Genomic DNA, 12,946 nt, shown 5'->3' on the forward strand with positions numbered 1-12,946 from the left:
AGTATCAATTGACAAAGTAATGGATTTCTAAGAAACATAACTACAAACTGAAAGTAAATATTTACTGCAAAAACTTACCGGGAAGTCAATCTATTGGTAAGTTACTGGGAAGGAAAAATGAAAATTTGCATCAGGTTTTGATTTATATTGGCTAATTATAAGACAAAAAGCTTCTATCAAGTTTAATTTATTCAATGAATGTTTTACAAAGTTACATATGTATAAAAAAAAAGACAACACCAGACTGTATCTAAATGTTAACTGCAAACAATGAAAATTTAAACAGGAAAATTTTAAGGATGAAAAAATAAAAATGCAAACTTTTGATTTAAATGCTATCTCATGATTATAAAGAATCTTTTGTTCAAGTTTCATAAAAATAGGTGAAATTTTGACAAAATTATTGATGTTTAAAATTGTTTACCTTAAAGTGCTTTTTAAAGTTAACTGTAAAAATTTAGTTCTTTAATTGGTGAACTACAGAAATCTGCAAAAAGCAATAGATAGCAGGAGGGCATGTCCCGCTCCAACAACTTTATTAATCTTATCAAAAATGTACAAATGTATATCAAAATAAAGTTACATTCAACAGTTATTTGGATTATACATGAATAAAACAATCATAATTTTTTGTCGGACAAGAAAATATTGCACAAATATGCTCAGTTCAGGGGGAGATAAGTAGAGTGTTTTATGCTAAAAACAGAAATTCTATTGTATTATCACACAATTCAAACAAAAAACTTAACAATAGTGAATAAAATCTGGAGAAGAAAAACTAATAGATAGGTTTGTTGATCTTCTTTTCAATTAATTGCTCTTCTTTACTTTACGTGTAACTTATCATAGGGAAACTTTTTATTGATATAATATTTTACATTTGGAAATTAATTTGAACATTGTGCACCCCAAAGTCAAGACACTATATCTAATCTTACACTTCTATCAATTGTCAATGATGTGTATCAAAAGTACTATATCACAGTTCAATTTATATACAATATATAAACATTCATTTATTTATAAAGACCTACTCCAAAATGATAATGAGTTAGTATTTCTAGGAAAGTGAAATAAAATATATTAATATAATGCTGTTTATTTGTGAATTTTCATTAATACATAAAAAGTCTTGTAAATATCAAGCTATATTAGTATTTTTTGAATTATAATCCAATTACATATCAAGTGAAGTTGCTGTCAAAGGTTAAATTCAGAATGTCATAAAGGGATGAAAACAATAGTTGCATATAAACTATGGCACTAACTGGGTGAACACTGATGTGCAAGAAGGGATACATGGTTAATTGTCATAGATACTGATTAACTTTACTAAAAATAACAAGATAAACATCAGACATCAAAGTGTATGTACTTGAATACAAAGTACATGTAGTTTGTATATATCACAAGATCAGATTCCACTCCTACTTCTTTATCGTTTGGCAGGTGCTCCAGCATAAGGTGTTGACTACAATAACAAATATCATATGTTAAATTGATTCTAAAGATATAAGAAGATGTGGTATGAGGGTCAATGAGGCAATTCTCCATACAAGTCAGAATTTGTAAATGTGAACCATTTTATGTTGAGAAGCTACTACATTGTTTTAGGCTTTTTCCTACATATTTTTTTAATTCCTTTTGTTTCAGAAATGCTTTTTGTTTAAAAATAAACATTGATGTTCAGACGTTCAAATCAAATCTGAATGAAAAGAATGTTAAAGTATATCAAAATGAATGTTAGGGCATATGATAAAGTATTAAGGGGAGATAATTGATCTACAAAATGAAAGTTTTTCTTCTTCTAAAATTGGGGAAGATTCACATGAGATTTATCAATATAAAGAGTAATTTTCATTTCGAGCTTACAGTAAAGTGTACAATTTTGTCACATCAAACCTTTCTTTTCAAATATATGTTTATCTTTTACTTTAATTGTTATCATTTCAAACAAAATCTAACACTGTTGTCTCTCTAGTTTTTATTAACAATACTTACAATCAATCTAACACCAAACATAGCATGAGTGTCATTTCTATGTGTTGCCAAAGCAGATTTGAGTTGTCCATTTTCTAATACACCAACATGTTGTGTTACAGTTTTACATGATGCCAAGGTCACAAACTGATTGGTCTGATGTAACTGGATTTTTGTTTCTGCTCCGTGCATTGTACCTGGTGGCTGTTTAAAGAAAAATAATTTTCACATTGCAGTTTCATTTATTTTCTTGCGTACCAGTTTTCATGTATACTTGATTTTGTTGCTTAGACAAATTCTGCATACACAACTTTAAGATATTTGTATTTTGCTGTATGCTGAATTTTATAGTTCGACAACCACAATACTATGTATTCCATAAATTATAATGAAATAACAAAGTTACGTTAAATATTAATGACACACATCAGTAAAGAATTGCTAAAGATGATTGTTCACACAAGAGCATGTGTCTACTTCATTGTGAAAAATCTCCCTTTTTACATGTCTTAATTTTGCTCTCTTATTGCAGATTCTTAAGGGAGTTTTTTTTATCATGAGTTACAATAACTATCCTACAATTTTTTATCAGTTCTTTTTATATCACACAACCTGACTTCCCAGATTTTGACTTATGATTAGGATCATAATTCTTATTAAGAAACAGTGAACAGTTCCAATGTTTTCATTTATAAACTTGATCAAAACTAAATGAAACAACTATAGTGACTATGTAAAAATGTAGAAACTAAACTCACCATGTGAACTAGCTGTGTTAAACCATTGACAATAGCAATGTAGTTATTGTTGTTATGGAGACGAACTTGGTTGTTACTCTCATTAACAACAGTCCATAAAGCTGAAAAATAGAAAATAAACCTTTTAGATGCATGTACATTAAAAGCAAACACTTGAAATAAGAGCAACATTTTTAAGCTTTTAAAGACTCGCATTGGAATTCCCACAATAACAGAATTTGGAATTTTTATCCACAGTAAATCTTTGTACTCATTTTGTGACCGTTTTGTTTGTTGATTAAGTACTCATGGAAATTTGTGACTTAGTCTTAAATATCCATTGGCATAGAATCAATGCCTGTGCACCACTTCCATCAGCCACTCACTTGTATTAATTGGTGACAATGTATATAGTGATTTTCAACTGGCTCATGATACCTACTATTAAAAGCCTGAGGTCCCTCTGCCCCACATCCGTCAATGACTAACTGTTGTGTTGGTGACATAACAATCTGTAGTGACCGCCCACTGGCTCTGGATACTAACTGTACTACATTGTTTGTCTGGAATGTTTGCTGAAAAAATGTATCATATAATATATTGATGTAAATTTTTACAAAGCAAAAAAATATTGTTTTTGTTTGTGCATAAATTTTCTCAGAGAAGTTGGGTGTTTGTTTGGTGTGTTTAACTATCCAACATCATTGGTGATATCTTCTTTCTTTTCTATTTATAATTAATTTTAAAAAAAAGTTTAATGAAGAAAAAGCAAAATGTTCACTTTTCCTTGAAGATGTGTATTATGAATAATAAAAAAACAACAACTAACATTTCTTCATTGGTAGGAACGGCCTGATGTAAAGATACTTCTTATTCTACAGGTATTATCTTTTTCAGTCATCTATTTACAATCGACATAGTGCATACTTGTACATCCCAAAATGTAACAACAAATCCAGCTTCTGTGGTGTGCACTCAACAATGTGCACTACCTTTTCTCATTAATTCCATCTGTCGCAATTGCTTTACTTTTCTTATAAAAAATCTAACACCTTGTTTGACTGCATGGTCAATCTGTTGGGAGTTTACCAGAAGTTTTTCTGTCTAACACTTTTTTACTGCATGTTCTGCCATGTAAGTGATTCTAACATGGTGGATTTCATGCCCGTTTCATGTTGCTCAGTCTTTAGATGTCTAGGTAATGTTTTGTTATTGTTTGTTCTTTCAAATAATTGTCTTTTTTCTCTGTTTTATTGGACTTTTTGATTTTTTGGTCTCTTCTCTCTTTATTGCCAGTCTACTTACAAGAAGAGATTAAAATGTTTGACTCTAGCCTGGTTACCAGTCTACTTACTAGAATATTTCCAGTCTCACACTGCTTGACAGCATGGTCTATCTGGTTACCAGCCCAATTCAGACCTTTTTCTACCTCCCTGCCTACACTGTTCACTTCTTTCATGATTGATCCGAACAAACCTGGCTATAAGATAAAGAAATTATTGTGTATTACACTCTCTAACTAATGGAATACAGTTTTAAACAATTAAAGCCAAATCAAAATAAACAGCCGCACCAAGAGTGCATGGTATACCTTTTTTGGCAATCATCGGCAATTAAAATACATCTATAGAAAATATGTCTTTTTCTTCAATCGAACAGTTTGATATGTTTACCAATTTCAACAATTATGTAAACTTTCAACTTATACAATTCAAGCAAACACAAGTTATGGTGCAATATGTGAAAAAAAATAAAACAAGAGCTTCCTTTTTACAATACACACAGTAATATAAAATTTGGAGAAATCAACTGTGGTCAGTGCAGGAATTGCATTATGTTACCCTGGAATAACCATGCCAATATGAGAATTGGTAGATTAAATTAAGTTATCCTACAAAGTGTTTGATGCCAAATTGATGGACAGATATTATGTCCAGTGTTCGACAGGAATATAGAAATAAAACTTGACTGCTCCCTTAAAATTTTCAATATTTCTTACCCTTCCATTAGCATTGCTTGATTTTCATTTCTTGCACTTTCAGTTAAAAAAAAATTTCATATACAATTAAAAATATCAAGAGTATGAGTAGTTTTCTATGGCAAAATTGAAGATGTAATGATGAAACCTTATATAGGGATGGCAGTGTGAATAGTGTGTTTAAAATAAGCATGGAATAAGTAATAATTGTAATGATTTGTCATTCTAGAATGAAACTGTAATAAAATGGACATCTGGTCTGAGTTTTTGCCTATATTTGCATTGAATCATAAAAACTTTGTTGCTATACTGTGAATTCATTTATTTCGTGGGTACCAATTTTGGTGGATTACGGAAAACTTTCATGTTTGTTGATATCTGATTTAGTGGTTTTGCCAATGTCTGCATATAAGCCTATAGTTTGTGGTGTAAATCAATTATATGTCCGATTCTGAAATCTGGTAAGGACTATCGTGACCCATACGGATACAGAGGCATTAGTCTTATGTCAACGGTCGCTAAACTATTTAGTTCAATTCTTAACAGTCGAATGGTGAGTTTCTTTGAAAGTGAAAATATTCTATGCGAAGAACAAAATGGATTCCGTAAACTCAGATCATGCCTCGACCACATATACAGCTTATGTACCATTCTAAGAAACAGAAAGACACTCAAACTGGAAACATTTATGTGCTTTGTTGACTTTTCAAAGGCTTTTGACTCTGTTGACCACACTTTACTGTGGCACAAACTTATGACTGCCGGAATTCACGGGCATATGCTTAAAACAGTCCAAAGTATGTATTCCGTTTTGAAAAGCTGTGTCCGCATAAACGAACAATATACAGATTGGTTTTCTATTGGTAAAGGCGTCCGTCAGGGTGAGAATTTAGCGCCGACGCTATTCGCCTTATTCATAAATGATCTCATACCTGAAATAAACGCTCTTGGCTGTGGAGTTCTACTAGAAAATGACTTCTCACTCAGTGCGCTGCTATATGCCGATGACATAGTTTTCATTTCTAGCTCTGCCGCGAGCCTACAAACACAACTAGACACGTTGAACAACTGGTCGAGACGATGGCGCTTAAATGTGAATATTGACAAAACTAAAGTACTACACGTAAGGAAAGCTACAGTTGCACGAAGCGAATTTGTGTTTAAAATTGGCGACAAAATAGTTGACTATACTTCACAGTACCGCTATCTAGGTCTTACAGTGTCAGAAACATTAGACTACAACATCAGTGTAAACGAGTTGATTACTGGTAGCAGTCGTGCTTTGGGTTCCCTTGTTTCGAAATATTACAGTACAGATGGATTTGATTATGATACGTATACTAAACTTTTTGAAAGTACAGTCGCCCCAATTATGACCTACTGTGCTGGAGTATGGGGGTTTAAAGCGTATGAAGGACTAGACAAACTGCAAAATAGGGCTATACGGTCTTTCTTAGGAGTCGGAAAGTTTACACCGATACCGGGAATGACAGGTGAAATGGCATGGATTCCAGTCTCTATCCGAAATCATTGTCAGATGATAAAGCTTTGGTGTCGTATTATAAATATGCACTCGGAAAGATTACCATCGCGGATATATGCATGGGACTGTAGTTTTGCACGAAATCATAAGGATACGTGGTACAACAATATAAAATCAATTATGAATGAAAGTGGACTTGATACTCTATTTAAATCGAAATGTACGGATGGACTTAGTACCAAGTTTATTAGTAATTTTGCAAAAGACATGCTAATGCAAAAGTACCAGATCACATGGGAAAAAGCCGTAGAAGCTATGCCAAAACTCCGCACGTATAGAGACTTGAACACCACATACAGTGTTCAACCGTACCTAAAATCAGGTATTTCACGCCATGAAAGATCAGCAATTGCAAGACTGAGATGTGGTGTTTTCCCCCTTGAAATCGAGAAAGGGCGTTACCGGGGAGTCCCAGCTGATAGACGACTTTGTAAAGTTTGCAGAACTGGAAGCGTAGAAGACGAAAAACACTTTTTATTACATTGTCCTACCTATTCGTTACAGAGAAATCGCATGTTTATGGACTGTCAACAGAGATATAACTGTAATTTTGATAACATGTCTGACATGGATAAATTTAAATATTTACTTAGTGCCGGTGTTAAAATAGTGTCAAAATTTATCACTAACATTTCTGATATTAGAACACAAACATTAATGAGAAAAAATTAACTTCTTATTTATTGTACATTTAAATTGATATTTGATAATTATAACAGATAACTATGGGAATTCTAAAAGTACAGTGCATCATAAGCCTATGAAGGCTGGCTGAAAAAATATGTTTCATATTTGTATTATAATGTTATATCAGGCTGCACTTTAATAAAACAATATATATATAGAAAATTTGTTTTTCATTGAACATTTAATTTCATGGTTCACCTGTAACCAGGAAAGCAACGAAAATTGGTATCCACGAATAATAATGAATCCACAATATGTCCTTTTGGGACAAGAAAATAATTAACTTTATTCATCACAATCAAAACTTAATGCAATCTATTTGATTTTTCTACTTACAGATGATTTATGTATAACTCTTGTTTGTGGCTGCTGGTTAACATATAATGTTGTCTGTGAAATAAACAATAACATACTAGGAATAGTTGTCTTGTTTACACTAAGTCTGTGATTGATTGGTCAAAATAAAAATCATTGATCAGTAATTCTGTTAATATCAGGTTGATGCTCAGGTGCTTTTGTCACAATAATCTTCACTAAAGACATTTTGTAGTATATCTGTTTGTACAATAATTAGAATTATAATGAAATTTTATGATAAATGTATCTTAAAAGGGAGACAACAAGAGTTCTATACATTGTTACATTTGAGAAGGCATGAACTTTACCATGCATTTTTTAATGTTTTTTTGTTCATCTTTTTTTGGGGGAATGTGGGTTTGTATTGTACAATTTTTTTTCTATGTTCCTGTTATCCGTAGTATATCTGTTTACACAATATTATGGGTCTATTATATGTTACATAATAATCCCCCTAACAGATCTAGAACTGCTGTCTATCTTAGGAAGGTGACAATAGTATATATGTACCGGTATATCATATTTAATGAAATACCTTGTTTATAACAACTATACCTACATTGGATGCTTGACCAGCTGGTGGTCCTTGGTACTGGTATGGTGGTGGAGGTCCTTTATGTGCCATTGTCTATACAGAATTATTAAAAAAAAAAAATTAAACATATATTGTGGGAAATAAATTAAATTGAAATTTTTTTTTATTATTGTGAAATTTTTTGAAGAATGGATAAACCATGAGGTTTATTATTGTGTTTTCAGGAAATATTCATAAAAAAATATGTATCAGAAATTAGAATGCAAGTTCTTATTGCAATAAACACCAAGTTGCATTACTTCATACTTGCATTTATCATGTTTATATATTATAATTTAGTTCGCAGAAGTCCCTTGGTAGCACCGTAGATTGTTTGCCTAGAGTAAGGGAGGTAGTGCATGGCTTCTATCCCCAGTCTGGTCAAACCCCAAAATTGAAAATTGTGAGTAATTTGCTTATTATTCACACAGCATTTACATTTAGGAACAAAAACTGAAATCTCACGGTCAGAAAATGTGTCCAGGTAAGGGGACCATCTTCTTCAATTTATAACCTTGCAACATGTGCAAACTAGCACTTTGAATATATAAAACATACACAGGGTGTCAGACTAGCACAATTGATTGATTGCTTGGTCGTTGCATGGTGTTTATGGCCACTTTCAGCACCATGGGTATGATTTAAACTGGTAACCTGTGTTGACATGCTAGCTATTACTGAGTAGATAAACTACATGTATTTATATCACTCAGCCACATAAATCCTTGGTATAGTGACAAAACTGGGGCCCCCCTAAATCCGCCTCTGTGATTTTTATCAAATGCATGTAGACAATTAATTTCCTAATATATAGCTTTAACATGTTAAATTTAATGGGGATTAAAAATGCTAAGTGAACGAATATCAAAGGTACAATACAACAATTGGACAAATATGCTATTGAAACATATTTATGTGAAAAATACAGACAAAGTTTTATGTTTATGAAGTGTCCTATATTTTGACTTTAGTGGAACCTTCATGAAACTTCAAAGAGATGTATCCGATATAAGATTGTTATGCAGCTCCAAAGATCTAAAAGTCAAATACAAAACTCACCTTAAAATAATTCAGTATATACTACAATTTCAAGTATAACAAACAGATATAAATATATGAGGATTAACCACAGGTGTAATATAGGTTGTAGTTATGTGTAATTGTTTATGGTATGTCGTATGATCAGGTGATGTCAACAGTGAATGAGAATTAGTCATTTGCTCAAACTATACGGTTGTACACTACAAGGCATTTGAAATGTTTTGAATTTACAGGTCATGTTTAATTCCTTAATTCAAATACAGCTGCCAACTTACTCTATAAGAATAACGAAAGTATGAAAATAATTTGCGTCGTCTACTTTCGATTTCCTATTTCCTGAGGTATATAATATACAAGGTTATAGATATTGTAACCCGGACTGTAACCTCGCATTTGTGCGCATGCGCGGCCGGAATTGGGCGGATCCGGTTATTTCTACTTTCACTTTTTGAAAAAAAATCTCCTATGTGGAGATAGATTTGTACGCTTTTATTTACATTTATCTGCGAAAGAAAATACACGTCGTGCTCATTTGCTGAAGTGGCTCTCTTTCGAGTCCTTAAGAGCACACATAACAAAAACATGTGAAAGGTTTGAAAAATAATGCATTGTAACAATGAAAACATACATGATCAACTCAAAATGCAAAATAACATTTTAACTAGGAAAGGAGGCTTCACCACCCCCCCCCCCCCCCTTTTTCCTTTTTCCTTTTCAAAATACAAAATGTGATCTGGTTCAAAAGAGTCCGACAATAAATACTTTTCATGTGTAATTATCATGTCAGTGTTCATAGGAGGTGACCAAATGATTTCTTGCGGCGTCCAGGAAGTTTTAAAAAGATGGATATGGATCATGCATGTATATGGGGGGAGAGGACCTTTATCGGGACTCCAGGATCTGGTGTTTTTAGGCTCAGGATTTTGGGATCTATAATGAGATACGGGAATTCTATTTTTGAATTTCTGGATGTCAGAATTTAAATTTATTTAAAAATCAGGATTTCATGTTTAAGGGATCAGGACCCCTCCTACCCCTGGTCATGTATGAGGGTGATACTTGTAATCCCTGGGAAATCTGGAAATCACAAATAACCGTAAAAAAAATTGGCAAATGACGTTTATAACAGTAGTTTTGGGTGCATGACTATAAATATGTACACATTCCTTTAGGTGATATCAAAATCAATTAATTTTGACACTGTCAAGAGTGGATAAATATGGTATTGCAAGAGATTAGGTGGTGAAATCTGTTTTTCTGTCTTCATGTCGTCACAATGGGAATTTCAAAAGCCTGAAAATTTGACGTCATAATCAAATATTGACCAATGAACAACTAAGATAAAACTAAACACACCTAGATTAAACATAAAACGAGTTGAAAAAATCTTCATAATAAAAAAAAATATTTATTTTTTATCACCAATGTAAACATATATTACCAATTGTATATATATATCACCATTGCAAACATCTATCACCAGTGTATATATCTATCATCCTTCTGTTTTTATATGTATCACCAATATAAATATCTATCACCTCACTTTATTTATCACTACACTCTATATCACCAATATATTAAAATCTCCACACTGAATATATATAACACCACTCTGTATATTTATCACCACTCTATTAATCTATCAACACACTATTTAATCATCACCATTCTGTATTAATCACCACTTTGTTCAACACTGTACATTTTGTATATCTCTATCACCATTCTATCACTACTCTTTATATATCTGTCACCAGACTATATATCTATCCCCACACTTTACATATCCATCAACCCACTATATATTTGTCACCATACTTTATATATCTGTCACCATACTTTAAATATCTGTCACAATACTTTATATATATGTCATTACACTTTATATATCCATCACCTCACTATATATATCTGTCATTACACTTTACACTTTATATATCATTCAACACACTTTACATATATGTCACCATACTTTATATATCTGTCACTATACTTTATATTTCTGTCATTACACTGTATATATCAATCACCAGACTCTGTCACCACACTTTATATATCTGTCACCAGACTTTATATATCTAAAATTGAGAATGGAAATGGGGAATGTGTCAAAGAGACAACAACCCGACCAAATAAAAAACAACAGCAGAGGGTCACCAACAGGTCTTCAATGTAGCGAGAAATTCCCGCACCCGGAGGCGTCCCTCAGCTGGCCCCTAAACAAATATATACTAGTTCAGTGATAATGAACGCCATACTAATTTCCAAATTGTACACAAGAAACTAAAATTAAAATAATACAAGACTAACAAAGGCCAGAGGCTCCTGACTTGGGACAGGCGCAAAAATGCGGCGGGGTTAAACATGTTTGTGAGATCTCAACCCTCCCCCTATACCTCTAACCAATGTAGTAAAGTTAACGCATAACAATACGCACATTAAAATTCAGTTCAAGAGAAATCTGAGTCTGATGTCAGAAGGTGTAACCAAAGAAAATAAACAAAATGACAATAATACATAAATAACAACAGACTACTAGCAGTTAACTGACATGCCAGCTCCAGACTTCAATTAAACTGACTGAAAGATTATGATTTCATCATATGAACATCAGGCACAATCCTTCCCGTTAGGGGTTTAGTATCATACCATCATAACATATATGAGAAGAACATAACCCGTGTCATGCCAACAACTGTTTTTAGAATAAATGTGTTTAGTTCCGATGCAAAGACCTTATCAGTGACTCAATATTAACGCCAAAATATGCAATCTTTAATGACTTGACAACAGTATCGTAATTATATCCCTTCTTAATAAGTCTATTCAAAGGTTTTGTAAGTTTCTGAGGTGAATACTGACACCTTTGTGCTTTATAAAGAATATTACCATAAAAAATTGGATGTGAAATACCTGAACGTATTAGAAGTCTGCATGTTGAGCTATATTTACGAATGATGTCTTTATACCGATGATAAAATTTAGTAAATGTTTTGACTAGTTTGTGATATCGAAAACCCTGGTGTAATAATTTTTCAGTAATACATAAATTTCTCTCGTTAAAATCTAAAACATTGTTACATACACGAGCGAATCGTACAAGTTGAGATATATAAACACCGTAAGATGGTGACAAGGGAACGTCGCCATCTAAAAACGGATAATTAACGATAGGAAATGAAAAATCATCCCTTTTATCATAAATTTTAGTATTCAGCTTTCCATTAGTGATATAGATATCAAGATCGAGAAATGGGCAGTGGTCATTGTTAGTATTAGCTTTATTTAAAGTAAGTTCAACAGGATAAATTTCATTAATATACATACTACAGTCGTCATTATTGAGAGCCAAAATATCATCCAAATATCTAAAAGTATTATTAAATTTGTTTATCAGATGTTGTTTCGAAGGGTCTTTGCTTATTTTTGTCATAAATTGTAACTCATAACAATACAAAAACAGGTCCGCAATAAGTGGTGCACAGTTAGTCCCCATTGGAATTCCGATAATCTGACGATATACGGAATCCCCAAAGCGAACAAAAATGTTATCTAGTAAAAATTCAAGGGCATATATAGTATCAAAGCATGTCCAATTAACATAGTTTTTTTGTTTATTGCTACTAAAAAATGACCTAAAAGAGTTTGAACATATATATTCACATTCATATTTTTTGAATGCCCATTTAATTAGGTGTGTGAATTTTTTCTTAATGAGAATGTGAGGCAATGTGGTATACAGGGTAGAAAAATCAAAACTTTGAACAGATTCAAAATCACCAATATAAGCATGCAATTTATCAAGTACTTCCAACGAGTTCTTGACACTCCAAAAGTAATTTATTCCACTATTTTCGAAGGCCTTATTTGAACAATTTATTATCAGGTTTTTAATTGTACCAAGTGTGCTGGTAAGAAGAATAGACAATTTAGTAGTTGAACAATGGCTTGAAGACGAAATAAATCTATATACTTTATATATCTGTCTTTACACTTTATATATCTATCACTACACTTTATATATCTATCCCCACACCTTATATATT

The 12,946-nt window shown here is 32.3% G+C and overlaps 1 protein-coding gene across 3 annotated transcripts in view; it reads right to left on the minus strand.

Moving 5' to 3' along the window:
- Nucleotides 1–1,084: 1,084 nt before the first annotated feature.
- Nucleotides 1,085–12,946, minus strand: part of LOC143078977 (uncharacterized) — a 38,997-nt gene continuing 27,135 nt past the window's right edge. The window contains exons 2-9 of one of the 3 annotated variants that reach the window (XM_076254056.1): nucleotides 9,173–9,226; nucleotides 7,842–7,910; nucleotides 7,262–7,315; nucleotides 4,072–4,197; nucleotides 3,160–3,292; nucleotides 2,739–2,839; nucleotides 2,002–2,184; nucleotides 1,085–1,471 (exon numbers count right to left, since the gene is read on the minus strand). In XM_076254056.1, the coding sequence (XP_076110171.1) occupies nucleotides 1,436–1,471; nucleotides 2,002–2,184; nucleotides 2,739–2,839; nucleotides 3,160–3,292; nucleotides 4,072–4,197; nucleotides 7,262–7,315; nucleotides 7,842–7,907 (699 nt within the window). In that variant the 5' untranslated portion in view covers nucleotides 7,908–7,910; nucleotides 9,173–9,226 and the 3' untranslated portion in view covers nucleotides 1,085–1,435. Of the gene's footprint in view, nucleotides 1,472–2,001; nucleotides 2,185–2,738; nucleotides 2,840–3,159; nucleotides 3,293–4,071; nucleotides 4,198–7,261; nucleotides 7,316–7,841; nucleotides 7,911–8,915; nucleotides 9,008–9,172; nucleotides 9,236–12,946 lie in introns of those variants that run through there. The other 2 variants (XM_076254055.1, XM_076254057.1) reach the window with 2 other exon arrangements.

This window comes from Mytilus galloprovincialis, chromosome 6 (genome assembly GCF_965363235.1).
Source record: "Mytilus galloprovincialis chromosome 6, xbMytGall1.hap1.1, whole genome shotgun sequence".
NCBI lineage: Eukaryota > Metazoa > Mollusca > Bivalvia > Mytilida > Mytilidae > Mytilus > Mytilus galloprovincialis.